At 49.3% G+C, this 20,009-nt stretch overlaps 1 protein-coding gene across 1 annotated transcript in view; it reads right to left on the reverse strand.

Annotated features, from left to right (window-relative positions):
• The window catches only part of LOC138471865 (ficolin-2-like), a 512,022-nt gene extending 494,998 nt beyond the window's left edge, over positions 1 to 17,024 (reverse strand). The window contains exon 1 of the mRNA XM_069609724.1: positions 16,864 to 17,024. Coding sequence (XP_069465825.1) covers positions 16,864 to 16,936 — 73 coding nt within the window. The 5' untranslated portion in view covers positions 16,937 to 17,024. The remainder of the gene's footprint in view (positions 1 to 16,863) is intronic.
• Positions 17,025 to 20,009: the final 2,985 nt, after the last annotated feature.

Consider the following 20,009-nt stretch of genomic DNA (forward strand, 5'->3'; position numbering starts at 1 on the left):
CCACCACAGGGTCCGATCCAATCGACGAGCATCAGGACACCCCTACCAGCACACCTGCAAAGAGGGCCAAGACCAACGGCCAAAGACCCTCCACCTCAGCTGCACGCATCAAGACACGGCAGCAGCACAAATCAGGTGGCAGCACAGAGGAGGGAACATCAACAGGCACCCCAGCAGCCAGCATGCCCACAACACCACCACCACAGGTCCCCCCAACGGATGCCACAGAAGGCACTGCCTCTGGTGGCAGCAGCACCATAGGTGATACCCCATTGATGGCAGCATGCTCCGACACAGAAGACGGGGATGTCAAAGTCAGATCCATCCATGACCTGTCCCAATCCCCCTGTCTGTCCCATCCCGTACAACATGAGGATACCACGCAGGGGCACCCACAAGACGACGACTGGCCATCCCCCACAAGCCCTGTGGCAAGGCAACATGAGGTCAACAGCCCCTCTGTGACACCCCCGCAAATGGCCATGGCCCAGCAGAGGCAACAGTCCCTCGACCAGTTAATCGTGCAACAGCAGCAACTGGCCACGCTCCTCAAGGACCATGCCGATGAATGTGGGGGCACTAAGGCAGACATAGAAACATCAACTGAGACACTTAGGGCAGAAATGGTGAGAAGTACAGAGACACTAAGGGCACAAATGGAGACTAGCACCGAGAGCCTGAGAGTCCAAATGGAGACTAGCACCGAGAGCCTGAGAGTCCAAATGGAGAGTGGCACCGAGAGCCTGAGAGTCCAAATGGAGAGAAGCACCGAGAGCCTGAGGGGGGAACTGCATGCGACGTCCACAGACGTATGTGCCGAACTTGCCGCAGTGCGCCGTGTGCTCACTGAGCTCTCACAAACCCTTAGGGACATGCATGGACGTGAGCAGGCAGAGACATCATCCGTTGCAAGTTCCGTCCAGGGCAGCCCCCAACGTAGATCTGGGAGGAACCTGCGCTCCACAGGCAGGGGTGCCCCTGATACCCGCAGAGGGGGCTTGCAATAGCGACAGCCCACTGACAATGAGCATCTTTGGACACTGGTGTTCGGGGGGGAGGTAGGAGGGTGGAGGGGGTGTGTTGGGCTCACTTGGGTGGCGGGTCGATAGGGTGTTCAATATGATATCACATATGCCATAAACAGTGCACGATCAACCAATGTGATGTGTGGACAATGATCATTGTGTACTAGGCCATCATAGGCGTACAGTCCATATTGTGCATGTACCAGACACACACAGTGCCACGAGTACCGTGTCCATGTATCAGCCACCAGGCGTGAGTGCTAGAAGCATGCATCAATGAGATGCTGACGAATGTCACGGCCCTCCGGTGCCTCGCAGACTCCTTGAGGTGCTGCCACATCCCCACCCTCATCATGACCATCATCAGGTGCTTGCAGTTCTGCGTCAGGGGGCATGGGCACATTTCTACGTACGCACATGTTGTGGAGCATGACACATGCCATCACCATCTTTGCAACCTTCTCATGGCGGTACAGGAGTGCCCCGCCAGACCTGCTGAGGCAGCGGAAACGAGTCTTCAGTAGGCCGAATGCCTGTTCAATGACTACACGGGTACGTGAGTGGGCATGGTTGTAGTCCTCCCCATGCTGGTCCCGTGGGTTCCGGACTGGTGTGAGGAGCCATCTCTTCAGTGGATATCCAGCATCACCTGTATGTGGACGATAAACGGATTATGTGGAATGCCATTGCTACGTACGCACACCACCCCCCCCCCCTTCCTGCCAGGTCATTGCCGAATCACATACCCCACATTATCATGCATGTAATGAGACTCACCGAGTAGCCAGGATCTGTTCCCTGCGTGTTGCTCCATGTAGCGTGGTATTGTAGAGTTCCTCAAGACCATAGAATCATGGGTTGATCCAGGGAATCGGGCACAACAATGTGTAATGATCCTGTTGGAGTCACACACCATTTGCACATTCAGGGAATGAAATTGTTTTCGGTTGCGGTACTGGGCCTCCATGGCATGTGGGACGACCAATTCAACATGGGTGCAGTCGATGGCACCAATGCAACCCGGTATGCCGCCAAGTGCATGGAATCCCACTTTCGTGTTTGTAATTTCCTGCTCCGAGCGTGGTAGGGAGATGTAGTCGTCTGCGTGCTCCAGGAGGGCATCGAGCACTTGCAATAGTGTCCGTGAGAACAGTGGCTGAGAAATGCCATGCAACTGTCCGACTGTGTGCTGGTAGGTGCCTGTGGCCAGGAAGTGGAGTACAGACACCACCTTCAGTAGGGGTGGGATGGCGGTTGGGCTATCTATCATGCTGACAAGGTCAGCCTGTGTCATGTCCACAATGGCGGCTATGGTGTCCCGGTCCAAACGGTAGAGGGTGTGGATCTGCTCATCAGTGAGGTTGAACGGATGTGCTCGGAGGCGTGGGATTGCGGCCTGCCTGCGTGGTGGTAGTGGCTGTGCTGGCGGCCCTTGCTGGCCCTGCCTTGCCCTCCTCCTCCTCCTGCGTCTCCTCCGTGCGGCCGGTTGTAGTTGGTGTTCGTCTTCTTCTTGGAGTTGGAGTACTTGCAGTGCTATCAGGTCCCCCAGGGCCAACATCGCGAGTCCTGCCGGTAGCATTTCGGAGTGGGTGTGGTTGTGGGAGGAGACTGGGTGTGCAATTTATGTGTTTTCAGGCTGTATGGCCTCCACCTGTGGTGATTCATTCCACCTGTGCAAGCTGCTCTCCCCTTTGGCCGAGCACGTCCCGCACACGACGCTGCAATTCGGTAATGGCATCTTGCTATTGCAATCATGTATTTGTACCCGATGGCCGTGTAACATTTGTTGATATGTACATTCGGCTATGGTCCCATTGTTTCACATACAATCTTTTCCGTCGCGAACAGACTTGTGAAGGGTCAGTGGAACGTAGTACTCGAGTAACGGTGGGCCCTCATGCATCACTGTACCGAGTTGCACCAACGGGCGGGGCGTCCCATTTGTGGGTGAAGGCAGTTGCCATTTTCACACACAGCCGCACTAGATGGATTAATTTGTGATTTCAAACGGCCACAGATGCCTTTTCGACGTGATGTTGCAAATGAGGAATTCGAAGGGCGGCGCTTTCGGTTTTCAGCTCGCGGCGAGGAGATGCCCACAGGTCTGACTGCAAATATAACGTTCTATTGTTCAATGTCCTTGAGACAGGGGCCATGGCGAGGAAGCAATGATTGATATGAATAGTTTGGGATGCGCAATAGCGACGTGGGCGATGAGGCCGGACGTTCCCAAATACATGTTACTTCACAACACTGGAATTACGGGCTGGGGCACTGTGGATTTTGCAGGCTGCATAACGCACAGACTCAATGGATATTTCTAATGTTATGTGAGTAAATGTTCAGGCGTTTTTATACCGGGATGAGGGAATGATGAATGGATGCATGGGCAGGTGATTTGATACAGAGTTTGCCATGTTCAGGGCTTCTTGGAATCTATCCGCCTCCCCTGCGCTATGTGATGCAGGGCTGCCATAGTGGGACCATCGTCTATCTGGCCTTGTTGAGCCCTCCCTTTCTCGACGCGCCTTCAGACACTTGTGTCCATGCACGTTAACAATCCCATCAGATGGATTCTGTTTTCACAGACGCATGCACAGGTACACTCGTTTGTGATGGTGTTTACACCTCGATATAGATGGTTATGAGTCGCAAGTGGTTTTGGGGTGGTGATGATCCTTTGGAGTGGGCTAGCATGCATATGGCTGTGGATTCAGTGTGATCATTGAAGTGAGTTGTTCGGATGTAGTTCTGATGGCCATTCTGTTCTTTTTCTTTTCTTTTGGTTGACAGGTATCTCCTCCCCTTTTGCCACTGCCATCTGTATGCCACTCCTGCAGATGGCTTTTACTCCCGACACCTGCTGCTTCGTGTTAATCAGTGGAGCAGCATTACGATCTTATGGGACGATCGCCAATGGGCCACATGCCCTTACGCAGTACTAGTGGCTCGGAGCAACATTTCGGCCTTTCAGCTGGACTAGTACCTCCCCATTGGGACGGCCCTGCGGTTCTGTGCGCTTCCATGTTGCCTTTTCGTACGTGAATGTGGCTCTGTATACCATGATGGAACAGGGCGTCACACAAGTAGTGGCTGGTCATTTCTTGCGGATGCAGCCCACAATGGTGAAATGTGTTTTGGAGTTCATGGCCTGATGGCTGTATGGGCTTGGTGATTTTGTTGTGCATTAAATTTCTATTCTGATTTGGCCCGTGTAGCGTTCTTCTTTGCAAGTGATGTGGCATATTCCTATTTGGGGAGCGATGTATTGTGAGGAGATCTGCATTGGGTTCCAGCTTCGGAGTTTAGTTGCGTGGTACTGTACTGGGTGCGTTTGCCTACGAAGCCCGTGAGGTCAGGGATGGGGGCTGCCAATATGACTGTTTGAATGTTGTCATGCTCAGGGGCGGGGGATTGGGTTTTGTGTGACAGATGCCGGTCAGCCAGGTGGACTGGTGGAATGATGTGATTTTAGGAATATTGCTGGTCACAGGTGCCTGTGTTTGCGTGCGTTTCTTGGTGGGGGACTGTGGTCATGTCCATTGGGATGGCTTCTGTATTCGTGCCATCTGTGCCCTGCAGCTCCCATTGGCCCCTCTTGTGTTTCATTTGTTCGTTGGCATGCATGGGTGACTTGTACATTTCAATGGTTGCATTGTGACTTCATTGCACCTACGGGGAGTTGTACTTTGTGGGCAGGGAGCGGTGTACAGGCACTCAGTGGGGCCGTTTACGGTTGATTCGCGATGCCGTACTTCTCACCATGGCGGAATGGTACATTCCGCCATGCTTGATGGCGTTAGGTACATGTCCGATAGGGTTGGAATTAGCGTACCCTTGCGCCATGGTGGTGTTTACGGTTTGGCATGGCGCGCGCGCGCGTGCTTGGTGCTGTTAGCGTTGGCGTTCACTACGGTGTCGCTAATGGCTTCGTACTTTGCGGTGACGGGTCATAGTCGCACCGAGCGCTATTCGATGGCGGTATTGCATTTCCGCCATCGTTTTCCGAATTCCGCCAGGGTCGTAATGAGGGCCAGTGTCTGTATGACATGACTACATGCACTCGACCTATCTCCCTCGCACCCACAATCATTCATGCACCAAAACCTACATAGGTGCCTGCACCTCTGCACCCATTCACCTGTCCTACCTCACCCCCTCCCTACATACCTAACCCGTGCCTATATCCATACAACTGCATACCCTACTTCTGCCCTGTCTGCCCCCAGCCTACCTCACCCGTTCTTACAAACACCCACTAATACTAATTCACCTGCTTAACCTCACCCCACTCTACCTCACCCCTGCCTACACACACGCACCCTACTTCACCCCTGCCTACTGCCACCCCTCCTGCTCCCTCCGGCTCCCTTCTACCCTTCTCCCACTGTTCTTTCTGACCCTAGCACAACTCTGCTCCTCATCCATCTAGGCACCCCCAAGGCGACACACGTGTCATGGTTCAACCCTACTCACCCACAGTAGCTCTCCAGTACAAAGCAACATTCTCACTTGGAAAGTTCCAAAGACTTTTGCAACTTAGTAATCAATGACAAGTCACATTAATAATGAATACAGTTAAAACGTGAAACTACAGCACCATGAACTGAAGACTTTTTACTATGTCGATTTGTGGGCATGTGTTGAATTACTGGGTATGTAGAGTCTAATTGTTTACTTGATTCTTGCCTATACATGTAACATGGAATAAATAACCACAATCGCCAAAACTATTGGCTTTGCCAATGTTTGTTTAATTTAAATGTATTTTCTTAACACACTGGGCCTCATTACGAGTTTGGAGATAGGGCATGCCTTCCTCCAAACTGGGGTCCGGGTTCCCTGAATGAGGAATTACCTGGGCCATTCCAACCTTGGAGGACCCGGTAATTCCTCATTCAATTTACCCATCCCCATTCCCATTCAAGCTCCCATAGGGCTCAATGGGAATGGGGAGGGAGGGTTATTAACGGGCCCGTTGTTAGCTCCCTGGTCCCCTTGCGGGACCCGCAAAGGATGTCTGGTCTTACCAGACGTCCAGAGCAGGTCCCGCAAGGCAACCTCGTAATAGGGCAAATGGATTTAACGGCAACGGCACCTTTGCCGGCACCGTTAAACCCATTCCGTCAGGGTCCTAATGAGGCCCCTTGAATACTTCTCCATTGTCTTTGTGTAAATACTCTATACGATTTGACCATGGAAAACTGTAAAGTGCCACATGGGCAGAGAGGACATATGCTCATGCCTGTAAGGAGCACATTTATGTATTTTATTTATTTGTATTTATTACATTTGTAGAGCGCCCAAAAAATCAAAGGCGTCAAGGCGCTGTGAGCATATAGGCATGGTTACAGATACGTACAAGTCAGGTATGCACATGGGGTTCCAAGTCAGATCAGTTTAGTTAAACAGAAATGTTTTAAGTTTTTTTCCGAAGATAGTCATCAGCTTCTCCAGTCTGAGGTGGGGTTGGAGGGAGTTCCAAAGTTTATGTTCCCAGATGCCCTCGGGCCAGGCGCGCTGTACAAACAAAAAAAATACAAAGTGCGGTGGCTTGGGCGGGGAAGTTGGAACCTTCTGCTCTGGTTCTTCTGAACTTGGGAGTGTGTAGGAGGTTGGCATAGGCAGTTCTGGTGGGTCTGAAAGCAATTGGTTTGGTGGCACGCTCTGAGAGGTATTGGGGAGCAGTGTTGTTGATGCATCGGTGGGTCAAGGTAAGAATTTTGAAGGCTATACAGTCCTTCACCGGTAGCCAGTGGACAGCTCTCCTGGCTTGAGAGATGTGGTCTGATTATTATAGACCCAGGGCAGCGATGAGGGCGTTGTTTTGAAAAGTTTGAAGTTTATGTAGGTTACCTTTGGAGGTGCCGGCGAGGAGGGAGTTGCAGTAATCCAACATGGAGCAGATGGTGGCTCGGGCAATGTTGATGCAGTTGTTGCTGGAGAGGTACAGTCGGCAGCCATTGATGAGTTTGGCGGTGTATACTGATGAGGAAGCAATGGAGTCCACATGCTTGGTGAGTGAAGGAGTGGAGTCCAGGTGGACGCCCAAGGTTTTGGCTACTGGGGAGACCGGAACAGTGTTTTTGTCAATGGTGAAGTGGGAGTATTCGGGTTCTAGGTTGGCTAGGTGGGCTCGGTTGCCGATAAGGAGCTCAGTTTTATCGTCATTAAGACAAAGCCCATGGGTCGCCATCCAGGATTGGACCGATTCATAAATGCAGTTAATTTTGGCCATGGATGCCGGAGCGGGGGAGAGAATCTGGGTGTCATCAGCGTAGTTGGAAAATTTGATTTGGCGGGAGTCGAGGAGGTCCAAGAGGGGCTTGGTGAAGATGTTGTAGAGGGTGTGGGAGATGCATGAACCTTGGGGGACCCCACAGGTTATGGTGGGGGTGGTGGAGGAGTGGTTACCAGCGAAAACATGTGAGGTGGGGTCGAACAAAAAGGATGAGATCTAGTAGCATGAGTAGAGAGAAAGGTTGGCAGAGTCACAAGAATCATCTAGTTGATTTTTTAGGTCCAGGAGGGCGAATTCAATGCTGTGACTGGGGCAGAAGCCGGATTGGCAGGGGGTGGGCTAAGGAGGTGGTGTTTTTCTAGGTCATCTTGGACCTGGATATAGGCAGCACAGTCTATTACTTTCAAGAGGAAAGGGACAGAAGTGATAGGTCTGTAGTTTACGGGGATGACAGGGCCCAGGGAGGGTTTCTTCAGGAGTGGGGTGATCCAGGCTTCTTTTATGGAGAAGGGGATGGAGCTGGAGTCGAATGATGCATTGATGATGGCAGTTATGAGGAGGAACAGGGACTTGGTGCATTCTTTGATGAGGGGAGCTGGGCCAATGTCTGCTTTGCGTATGGAAGGTTTAAGACTTTTGTGGAGTGATGCAACCTCCTCGGTGGTGACTTGGATGAATTTGAAAAGGGAGGTGCTGCACAGGTTTATCAGTATGAAGGGAGAAAGGGCTGAGGCAGGGGCGTTGAGTGAGGCACGTTTGTGCTGGATTTTGGTTTGAAGGAGGGAGATTTTGTCCGAGAGGCCTTGCTGCAAGCTATTGCACCAGGCATCATCTTTGGAGACAGTCGAGGGGGTAGGGGCAGGTGACTCCAGCCCTCTGAGGATTCAGAAGAGTTCACAAGAGTCTGATTTTGCATTGGCAATTCTGGAGGAGTAGGCGGTTGCTTTGGCGAGGTGGATGGCATTCATATAGGCTTTATCATTGAAGGCAAATCTGCTCTTGTTCTCAGTGGATGGGCATGTGAGCAAGGCGCGTTTGCTGGCCCACTTTTTGGAGTGCAGGGTGCAGGGCTCAGGGGTGTACCAGGTGTTGGTAGGAGAGGAGGGCTTGGGGGAGGCACAGCCGTGGTGAGGGTGTAGTTGTATAGGGTTACAAGTTTGTGGATGTCGTTCCCAGCAGTGGCGGTGTGGTAGGGTTTGAGGGGGGTAAGGATGTGGTCGCTGGCAAGGTTAGAAGTGCAGTGGGAGTAGGTGGGTGGGGGATGGAGGCGGCCTTGCAGGGGGCAGGTTGACTGGTGGGGATGGAGAAGAGGATGAGGTGGTGATCTGACCATGCGCATGGGGTGTTGTAGATGATGATGGGATGTCAGTTATCGTCGAGCAATCAGTCCAGGGTGCGGCCGAGGTAGTGTGTGGGATTGAGGGTCGTTTGAGAGAAGTTGAGAGTCCATAGTGTAGGAGAGGGATGTGGCATCTTTGTCAGATGGGTGTCCGTAACCCAGGTTGAAGTTGCCTAGGTTAAGAGATTTGTTATGGGGTTTAAGGATGTGCAGGAGGAGGTGAGAGAGATCATCCTCGAAAGGAGGAGGTGGGGCCTGATGAGACGTATATATCAGATGGATTTTGATGGTGCTGGTGGCAGACAGGGAGAGCTTGATGGATCAGGATTGGTAGTTTGTGAGGGGTGGTGTGGCGTTGCCACGGATGTAGAGAGTGTCTTTGAAGTTGAGTGCGACTCCACCAGCTTTTTTGGAGACACAGTCATTGCAAAGGATGGCAAAGCTGGGGGGTGGGGATGGAGAGGGAGGGGCCTGTGGCGTGATGGAGTCAGGTTTCGGTGATGGCCAGGAAGTCGAGGTTGTGGGAGATAATGAGTTTGTGGATGTCAACGGCATGTGCAAAGGCAGAGTGCTCCTTGATGAGGGCCCAGGAGATGGGGTGGTCATTGGGGGGACAGGAGTGGAGGGTTGGGTGGATGATGAGGAGGGGTTGAAGGGGCCAAAGGGGGGGTGAGCATATGCAGGCATTGTGCGATGCTGGCAGAGATGTTTGAGTGGGGAGTCGTGTGCATAGGTGGGAGTTGCGCAATGCTGCCATATGTGTCTGGGGGCCAGTGGGGAGCCATGTGCATAGGCGGGCTGATGTGCACTTCTGGCGTAGATGGTTGAGCAGGGAGTCATGCACATAGGCAGGTGTTGCAGGATGCTGGCGAAGGTGGTTGTGGGCCAGTGGGGAGTCAGGCACATGGGCGGGTGATGCACGATGCTGGCGTAGATGGTTGAGCGGGTATTCATGCGCATTGGTGGATGTTGCATGATGCTGGCATAGGTGGCTGGGGCCATTGGGAAGCCGTGCACATAGGTGGGTGATGTACAATGCTGGCATAGATATTTGAAGATATTTGAGCGGCGTGTCATGAGCATAGGCGGGCATTGCGCGATGCTGGCGTAGGTGGCTGGGGGCCAGTGGGGTGCCGTGCACATGGGCAGGTGATGCACGATGCTGGAGTACATGGTTCAGCAGGGAGTCATGCTCATAGGCAGACATTGTGCAATGCCGGTATAGGTGGCTGGGGGCCAGTGGGGAGTTGTGCGCATAGGTGGGCGTTGCGCGATGCTTGGTTGAGCGGGAAGTCGTGCACATAGTCAGGCTTTGCGCAATGCTGGTATAGGTGGCTGGGGGCCAGTGGGGAGCCGTGCGCATAGACGGGCGATGCGCGATGCTGGCGTAGGTGACTGAGTGGGGAGACATGTGCATAGGCAGGTGTTGCGCACTGCTGGTGCAAGTGGCTGAGTGAAGAGTCATGTGCATAGGCGGGCGTTGCGGGCGGCTGGCACAAGTGGGTGCAGAGAGCAGTTTTGCATTGGGTGGGTGCGAGAGTGGTAGTGTGGATAGGTAGTTGGAGGGGGACAGGAAAGGGGTGGGGTGTGGATGAGGGAGGTGCAATATAGGCAGTTGAAGAGTAGCCAGGCAGTGCATAGGGGCTTACCTTAGGATTTGGGTGGATAGTAGGCAGGTAAAAGCATTGCGGCAGGCCAAGGGCATGCAATGGTTGGGCTGAATAAGGCAAGCATTGCAGCAGGATGGAGGGATGACGTTATAGTCATGAGGATTAGGAGTGCGCTGCGCACCTTTAGCACCAAACATCTGCGGCTCACAACACTGCACCCTTGTCCTGCATGAGCTTTGCCGCAGAGGGTTCGATAGGCTGGTTTTAAAGGCAGGAAGGCATCAGCCGTCGAGGCATAGGATGCATGGCGTAGTCATAGCAGACGTTGATCGGGCAGCGTAATCTGCGGCGCACAACTCTGCGCCCTTGGAACATGTATACATGTGTTGTTCATGAACTCTGGAAAAGTAAACTTCCAAATCTATAATCTGTTTTCATATTCATAGATTCTTTATTAATGCATGCAATACCCTGTTCCTAATTTAAGAATATTGTCCATGGTGTGCATGAGCTTTATGGTATTCAGAGAGAGCATGCGTGAGTGGTACAGGTGGGTGCGTATAAGAGTGGACCGCAGTGAATTTAGTCGCGCCCCTCTGCCTTGTTAACCACGTCTACCCTAATGTCCATCTCTTGTTCCCTCTGCTGCAGTGTGGTCTAGTATGCCCCATGCATTTGTACACCACCAGGTACATCCTGCCCATCAGTAACCTCCCTATGTATCAATATTCCCCTCACATTGGCATATGTGTAAAGGGGAGAGATGTGCTAAGATGTGCTTGAATGCGTGAGCTCGTGTGAGTTATGCTATGCAAGGATGGATGCACGGGACCACGGATGATTAACCCATCGCAATGTTCCATCCGTGAAGACCTGCTCTACAACCATGATTCCAACACCCCATGTGTCATCATCTTGCTTAATCTCTCTTCTGACTTTGACACAATCAACCATGCCATCCTGTTCAACCGTCTCCGTGATAACCTGGGTATCACCGGTCAAGCCCTGGCGTGGCTGGCTTCCTTCCTCTCTGATCGACCCTCCCAGGTCCAATTTGGGATCCTTCCTCTCTTCTATCTTTATCTCTACCTGTGGTGTTCCCCAGGGGTCTAACCTCTCTCCCTGGCTGTTCAACCAATACCCAGCAATTCTTGCCCACTGCATTGCCGCTCTCTGCCCCAACTTCCAGTGCTATGCGATGACACTCAGCTCATTTTTAGGCTACCCTCAGCCACCTCTTCTCCTTCACTCATCTCTGACTGTCTGTCTGCTATCCAGGAGTGGTGTGCCGCCAATAATCTCTGCCTTAAAACCAGTTAGACTGAGATTCTCCTCATCAGCACATCCGCTCCCTCCTTTCCTGCCACTCTCTGGCCGGCCTCTCTTGGCCTTCCTCCTGCACTGGTTACCTAGCCACCCTTCTGATTTCGGGCCCAGGCCCCGCCAGTTGCACACCTGCACTGCCTCTCTGGCAACCACTGCACTTGGTGACAGTTTCTGTATCCCGCCACTCCCCCTACCAGCACTTATGTCTGCACTTACCTTTCATTTGCCCCAGTTGGACGTATTTGTATTTCTCTATTTATTCTTTTATCCCATGTACTGCACTGTCCCCTCCCTCTTCCCCCTCGCTCTTTTCCCCTTCCCCCTTCCTATGCACTTGCGCGATCTGAATGACACTGCGCCTAGTAAGATTGTTGTCTGCCTTCCCTCTCTTCCCCCTCCCTTGCCTCGTCACAACTTGAAACACTTGTGTATAGGCGTGTTATAAATGCCATATCATATCATATCATATGGCTTGGGGATAAGTGACTAAGCTGTGAGGTTAATCACATACTTGTAACCAGAGCCATATTGCAACCACGAAGAATAAAGAGTGAGATACCCTATGTATCCTGCCTCCTGAATGCTCATTTCAACCGAGGTTTGATCTTAGTGTACCTATGAAGGATGCACACACAATATATGATCATTGCTAAAGAGTCTCTTTGTGGTGGATTTGTTGTAAATGTAATGCAATATTGCTATTGAAATGTGTTCCCAAAGGGCTCAGTTGTGACTAGGGTGTTTAATTCCCGTGCCAGGCTCATACTGATGGCCGAAGTATTTAGAAAGAGGAGTATATTTACATGTATCTCCCTACAACATTTCGTAAATCTCTGATTGCTCTGTGGATCTTGTGGAAGGAATCATGGGAAGGACTTTGGAAGGGTCTGCTACTTAAAATAGTCCATTCGATGTGAAGTGTCCACCAGGACATCCAGAACAGCACAGAATCATGAAGTCTTCTTCACTTGCAAGAGTCATGGATGCAACCTGTGGTGCCATGGCACAGAGAAAGCGCAGAGAACCCAGAAGGAAGAGGCGTCCTGAGGGAGCAGCAGTGGTGGACAACATTTCGAAGCTTTCACAAGACCAAAAGATGAAACGGAGAACTGGCGGGGCCAACAGCGAGCCTCACCAATGAAATTAGCACTATATAAATACATTCAAAGAACCTGGCAGTGCTAAGACATAAGGGGAGCGAAAGGTGTGGGAGGACAGACAGTTTCTGTGGAAGACTAGATCTGTAGGAGAGCACTGGGACAGAGGTGTGCATGAGTTGTGCAGAGGAGAGCTAGAGAACAGGTAGTGAACAAACCCGACAGGAGCAAGAGGTTGGCTTATTCCACTCACTGGAGAGAGAAAACCAAGAATAGGGAAACAGGATGGAAGCGAGGGATGTGTGGCAACACCTGTCAAGGCTGTTTGACAAATGTAAGATTCAGAGGAGGGAGCCGATGAAGAACCCACTATTGAGAATGTGGTCAATAGGAGGCAAGCTGCATGCTGAACCTCAGAGAGAAAGTTCTGAGAGCCCTTTGAGAAAATTAGTGAATTAAGTAACATTCAATGCTGGAACTTGGAGGGAGGCTCTTAAAGCACCTTAAGACTGAAAACAAACGTGGTAATTTAAGTCATTTTCTTAAAGAAACTTGAAACTGAAATTGAAATGAGTCATGTTGAACCCTGGAACGTGGCTGGCAAGTTCCTAATACCTCGTCTAAAGGGATAACTAGTGGAATATGCATTCAAAGTCTGTGCTGGCACGAAAGGGATTCGTGAGAACTGCAGCTGATCCACAGAGAGATATTAGAGTTCCTGACCACCTCACAATCAATAATAAACCAATTTTTGAACTCCTTTCCTTTTATATAGCCTTAATTTTAAGAAATTACCACACATCATATTTGGCTTTACAAACCTGCACTAGATATTTGAATTACAAGACCTAGAATATCTTAACAATCCTTGTCTTGTGCTTGTTTTTCTTGCTCTGATACATTCTGGTGTACACATAACATGACTGATTACTTACAAAATCAAGACTGGACCTCATTACTGATGCCTGACTTCCCTGGTGACACCTGGCTATTCCAAGTCTGGTGGCGGGGAAGTCAGGCGCCGGGAATATTGTAAGTCCCCATTCTGATGGAGTCCCATAGGACCCCATGGTAATGGGGACCCGGGAGCGTTGCCGGTGCTCCTGTGAGAACTCTGCAAGCAGTTCCCGTCCCGCCCGGCTGGTCTGACCCTGGTGGGCGGGATGGCACTCGCCCGCAGAGTTGTACTGTACCAGTCCGGTAACAACGGTGCTGGTAGGCGTACCGGCACCGTTGCTGACGGACAGGCACAGTTGTAATGAGGCCCAACTGTCTTGTTTAGGTACAGGCACAGCTCCAGCTACGATTTTGAGGTGGGAGTATTTTACTTCCATTTTCTTTACATTGGGAGTACATTCATTTTTTAGGGAGTAAACACGTTATTCCCATTTTGAAAGGATCAGGTAAGGCAAAGTATATTTAACTCTAAAATAGATATATTTTTGTAACATTTTGTGTTGCACTTAGTAAACTATGCAGATGAAAAAATGCATTTATACCATTTCAACTCCTCTTAAGATCAGACAGGAAATATAGTAGTTCTCCCCCTGTGGTGCTGCTCTGCTAGCAACACTGACCTAGAAATATCCACAGGGTTGTGTGGGCGGAAGCAGGGTACAAGTGCCTGTCTGTCAGTTGATATTTATTTTTGTTGATAGTATTTTTGCTCGCTATACTTTTTTGTTGGTAGTATTTGTCGTGATTAAACGTGCCTGGTACGCAGCATATCTGCAGGGCTGCCTACAGAAGTTTCACAGGTCTGACTGAGCATCATTAAAACCGTTCTTCAGAAACTTCTCTGCCAGCTCCTGCTAATCAGATTCTCAGTTTGGGCTTGCAATGCATGGTCCACAATAAATATATGTATACCTTTTTTTTACTCTATTATTTTAGAGATTTCTTAAATGCTACTGGGTGTTTTGACACCATTCCACAAAATAACACAGGTCAAGGTAAGCGTCTCTACCAAATTAGGTGATGTTCCATTCAGCATTTTGCTTCTCAATGTTTGTGTTTGTGAAACTAGTGTAATTTTTAGACTCCCAATTTAAGTTTGACTCACTTGACCAACCCTGGCCAGACTCTGCATAGACATTTTGTATTGATCCTCATTTATTCATGAGAATTCCTGTAGCATAAGTGGGAAACACAAGAATAGGATGCAACGTGTACTATAATAACTGACGAGATGGGCAGTGGTTGCGCCATTGGAGGGTGGGGGTGGCCACCCTCCCTTGTTCCCTCCTGGTGCTCAGTGCGCCCCCTAGCTTCCCACTAGAGCCCTATTATTCCCCCTGCCCCCACCGAAACCCCCACCCCCCCCACCAAAAGCTGTCTCCGCTACCTGAGATGCGACCAAGTCATATGTTTACATGGGAAAGGTTTTCTCGGGACAGGCTTTGGAAAAAAGAAATAATAGTAAGAAAAATAGAATACAACAATACAACATCATCAGGGTGTCGCCGGAGAAAAAAAGACCACCAGGGGTCCACGAACAGGCCCGCAAAGTCAGCAGCGGAGTGCAGGAAGGGAAGTGGTAACCAAGGAATGTAACAGCACAGGAAGATGAAGCGAAAAAATAAGACCCCCCATTCTGACGAGATTGCTGGAATCTTCTTTTAAATCACTGCATCACGTGTAATGAATTGCACGGGCCGAGGGAAGCCAGAGGACTCTCGTGAAACGCTGAATATGACTGACCACGTGATCCTTCCCCGTGATTATGGTATACAGCAGGACGCATCTTTATCCTGCAGCCTGTGTCGCGCTGGCATGATTTCCTGCAAATCTCTGTGAGATTTGGGGCATGAGAAGCAGACTTATGAACGGATTTATGTAGTGAGCCTCTCGTTGCCGTGGTGGTTGGAAGATTGCAGCAGAAATGAGGTCTGCAAAGGCTGCGTGTCTGTCTTAACAACCCTGCCATTTGTGTATCTGATTTTGAAATGCATTACTGTTCTCGCAGTTTAGTTTATTAACCCTTCTGTCCCCAGTAATCTGTCCATATTCATACACATTGTGGAGCCAGAATGTTATCCCTATGATATTTTCTTTAAATGATTAAATGCACACGTGACCTTTTTTCTTTAATTCTTTAAACAGTTATTGCGTATTGTCACGTACTGCACTTTGTGTTGCTCTTTTTTGCTATTACACAACTGTTCTTCCTCTAAATAGATCTTAAATCTTAGACCCTAAACATTTTCCATTGCAAGCAGGATTCTCCAGACATGCTTGCATCAATAATTTGGGATCCCTGCTTCACTGCAACCTGATCATGAACTCTCAGGTAAATGCTGTTTACAATGTCGCATTCATCCCCCAAAGGACACCCTTGGCTATTACCCATCTATCCGAACTCCAAACCTGACTCTCCAACTCACTATTTGGTAGCCCGTCCGAATACCAGACTGATTACCTTCACATGGTCCAATATTCAGAGCTTTCAAGTTTCCTGTGACGATGTGTAAGGAGACTATTCAGTTCTAGTTTTGCATGGAATTCTGTGACTTGTAGTTTTCCTAAATTTCAAATGGCAAAGAAAAAACAAGTCCCAAAATCCAAAGGGAAAATATAAGGCTGGATGGTTGTCTGACTTATGCCATGGGAAACCTGAGAGGTCTGAAAATGACAGTTGTGAGCTCATTGTGAATTAAAATAAATATCCACTTGCTCCTAGCTTTGAATAACTCCGAAGCTGCATTAAGACGGTGCTCTGCTGAAGGACTTAGGTTATGAAAGGTGCCTTTTAAAGTACCACACAAGACTGCAGATAAAAGTTTCCCATTCCCCCGCAAATATGCTCTATGTGCCGTAAAAAGCAAATTGTATATCACACAAAAGACAAATGGGAGCCAGAACAGATCATCCAAATACTTTTTGTTTGCCCTTTAACTCCAGGGCTGGCCCCTTTAGGGGGACCCTGGTGATATCCAGGAGGGGGCCCTGGCTCTTTAAACAAGGAGACCTGTAACTGCTTTTAATTTCAAATATAAGCATCTCTGACAATAGAGTGGCCCACCAACAGAATTTTTTACTCGGGCTGGGGGCTCAGCATAAAAATATTTGTCTACCACTGTCATAGAGTGAGAAAGAAATGCTTAATGCACGAAACATGGAGCAACAATTTAGCACCTGCATACTGTGCCATGTAGAAGCTTTGCAAACTGCGCATTCCCGTAGGAGCCTCACCCCAAGGGCATGGATAAAAGTGCAGGTTTCTCACCCGAGCAGTTGCGCTGAGGAGACACGGTCCTCCAGAAGAGGAGGAAGACTGTTGGGTGGCAGAGAGTCCACATCGTTAGTGGTTTCTAAGAAGGAGCAGCCAGACCATAGATGCTCTCCCGGCTCTCAGGTTACAGCTTCACCAGCCGCCTCAGCGAGATGAATTTATAACTGAGGATACGTTTGTCACTCCTCCCACTCTGAGCCCGTGCCCAGATCCCCTCCCCGGAGCTGCCCTGAAGCTCACTTCAGCAGGATCCGGCGTTCATTTGCAATTATTTATAGCTGGGCAATGAGGGTTCCTCCCATGATGCTCTATGTTCCGGACACTGCTGAGGAAGAACAGGATGCAGGAAACAGGGAGGAAGCGCAGTGAAGCAAAGGTCTTCAATTGCGCATTACTGACCAGCCCTAGCCTTTTAGCTCCCTTTGCATTCACGTACCTTAAACATCTGACATGGGACATCCTTAGAGCTTTGGCCCAGGGTGGGATCATACTTGTGCACACACCCTCTGTTGGCGAGTAACACTCGCCATAGAGCCTGCCCTTCACCCGCCAATCGGCGTGCCCTTCTTCAGACTTCAATGGAGAAGTCACCTCACAAAAGCAAACTCTTCTTTCACCTGCCTTTTCATTTGAAAAGGCTGACAGGTATGCATGATGCACGCAGAAACAATGTCATTTCCTTTCAAATTCTGTTTATTTGCATCACGTGTACAACATATAATATGTAAAGGGTTACATTCGATATCAACAGGTAACAGTGGATATACATGTGCTATATATGTATAAAATTGAGATAATCATACAGACCGAAATTTGAACCAAGTTGAAGTGGCATATGACTTTAAAGAAGACTGCAATAGATGATGTGTTGATAGCCTTAACATCATTATTAAATGAAAATATAATGACAAGGCTGTCTTCGGAGGAGTGCGCAAGTAACTATGGAGACAGGACCAGTAGTCTTTTGAGTCTGGAATCAGTGGGGCCCAACTCCCTCACTAATTCCTCAGTCATTGTACCATGTTGATTACGTGTTATGTGGCCTTTCCACATCAATTGTTATGTGAAAATCCTCTGTGCAGGGCCTCTTCCACACATTCTATGATCTGTGGTCTCTACAAGGGAGACACCCAGTGCTTTAAGTGGGACCGTAAATCGAGGGGAGCTCTCGCTAGGGTCCATGGCCTAAGCATGTGTGTACTTAGGCCATGCCCCTAACTTGAGACAACCCTCGCCTAAGGCGGGTGAGGGGGCGCTGGTGAAAGACGGGGAGCTGGGGTAAACTGGCATTAGTATGGGCTGGACACACCAAAGTTTTGACAGCAGTACGCCTCAGCTCTTACACGCAGCAGGCAGCCCTTTCATTCATGGAGCCGTGTGGTTAAAAACCATGTGCTCCTTGAGTGAAAGATGTGTCTGCTGCATGATGTCTCTTTACTCAAAAAGAGGGATAACATTATGAAGCATAACATTCTGACTACACCATCTGTATAAATATGGAAAGATTACTGGGCACAGAAGGGTTAATAAACTAAACTGCGAGAACTGTAATGTAATTCAAAATCAGATATACATCCACACAAATGGCAGGGTTGTTAAGACAGACACGCAGCCTTTGCAGAACTCATTTCTGCAAAGGCTAAAGAGTAAAAAGTCATCACAAAGCATGAAGCCCTTTAACCAATCGGGCACTGAAGCCCTCCTCCTGTTTCTGAGTACAGAGTGACCAGAAAGCTCATGCAGCCGAAGCCATGGTTACAAAGGCTGTCTGCTGGTGTCAGTACTTTGGTTTAGAAAAAAAGAAAATGCAAAGCCTTTTCTTTTTCTAATTCGAAGTTCTGACACCTGCACACAGCACATGCAGCGCTTCGGCTACACGGGCTGCCTGAAGTGTCGGTGTGGCTGGGGCTAGTCAGTGGTGAGTCCTGGCAGGGCTCTGGCTCGGGAGCCCTTTTTGGTGACTGCCGGGGCTCGCCCCGGCAATCTGTGGCCCACTTAAAACCCCAGAGACGCTGATGTAAGCATCATCACATCAAAGTAATAATTAAGTGTTGCAGGATACACAAAGGCAGTCTGCGAGTGAGAACACGTTAACCATTAACCTGTGTGTGATTATTAATCCAGCAACAAACCAGGTGAGATGGTTCATGAGCTGTCGTATTTTTGGGTATGGCAACACCACATAGGCAATGAAGGAGGGGGTTTGTGTTGCTGGCGCACCAGCACACGCAAGACAGCTGATTTCCTTGGCAGCAACATAAGGGTGGCCCTTTAGTTGGGTGGAGGCAGTGGAGCTTAGCATTGTGTGAGCAGCGGAAAGCACCCGGGAGGATGTGGCTCGCTGCATGAAAACGATTAACTGTCTGGTGAGTCTACAATGGCTCACTTGTCCCAACTATTGATTGAGGTAGCAGCTCCTGAAGGGAGTGCTTGTGAGCCTTGTTCTGCGTCAAATTGGATACCAAGTCTGGTGGGATAAAATGTGTCATACAAAAAAAAGAAATAAAGAAATTGAGGAAAGAGCTTCTAGAATTGATCTGACCCATAAAGCTGTGTAATTGGATGAAGCTTATGCAATCACCAAAGGACAGCAGAAAAAAACACGAAATTAAGGATGCCTAAAATTGACTGCCCTAGTGACACGAGTAGCAACTGTTGTTACTGCAGGTACATTCTTCTTCATACCGCAGTATGTGCGGCTAAAGGCCATACATGTGGGCGTTGTGGACAGATATACCATTTTGCGAAGGCTTGTAGGAGACAGTTTCCACAAACTCAAAAATGAAAATCAAGTCCCATTCATTCTTTGCTAAGAGATGCCTGAAAATTGCACTCCATGAGGAAGCAAACTTGTCAGAAAAAGATTAAAAGGATGTGTTTTTTTTATCTCAAGCTCTCTAACTACAGTAAGGAAGCAAAACAGACAACCTAGGTGTATGGTAAAAATCAGGATACCAACACACCTGTCTTGATTGACAATGGAGCACATACATTTAATGGCCCTGTCCCATTTTTGAGGAATAGTGAATACCAAGGTTCGTATCTGCACAAATCGTCACTTTTGGAGGCTCAACGTCTATTCCCCTAAAGGGGGTGTATGGCAATTCCCAATCTCTGTAATCAAATCAATCCAAAGAGCC

Source organism: Ambystoma mexicanum, chromosome 8 (assembly GCF_040938575.1).
Source record: "Ambystoma mexicanum isolate Mex_15411 chromosome 8, UKY_AmexF1_1, whole genome shotgun sequence".
Classification (NCBI taxonomy): domain Eukaryota; kingdom Metazoa; phylum Chordata; class Amphibia; order Caudata; family Ambystomatidae; genus Ambystoma; species Ambystoma mexicanum.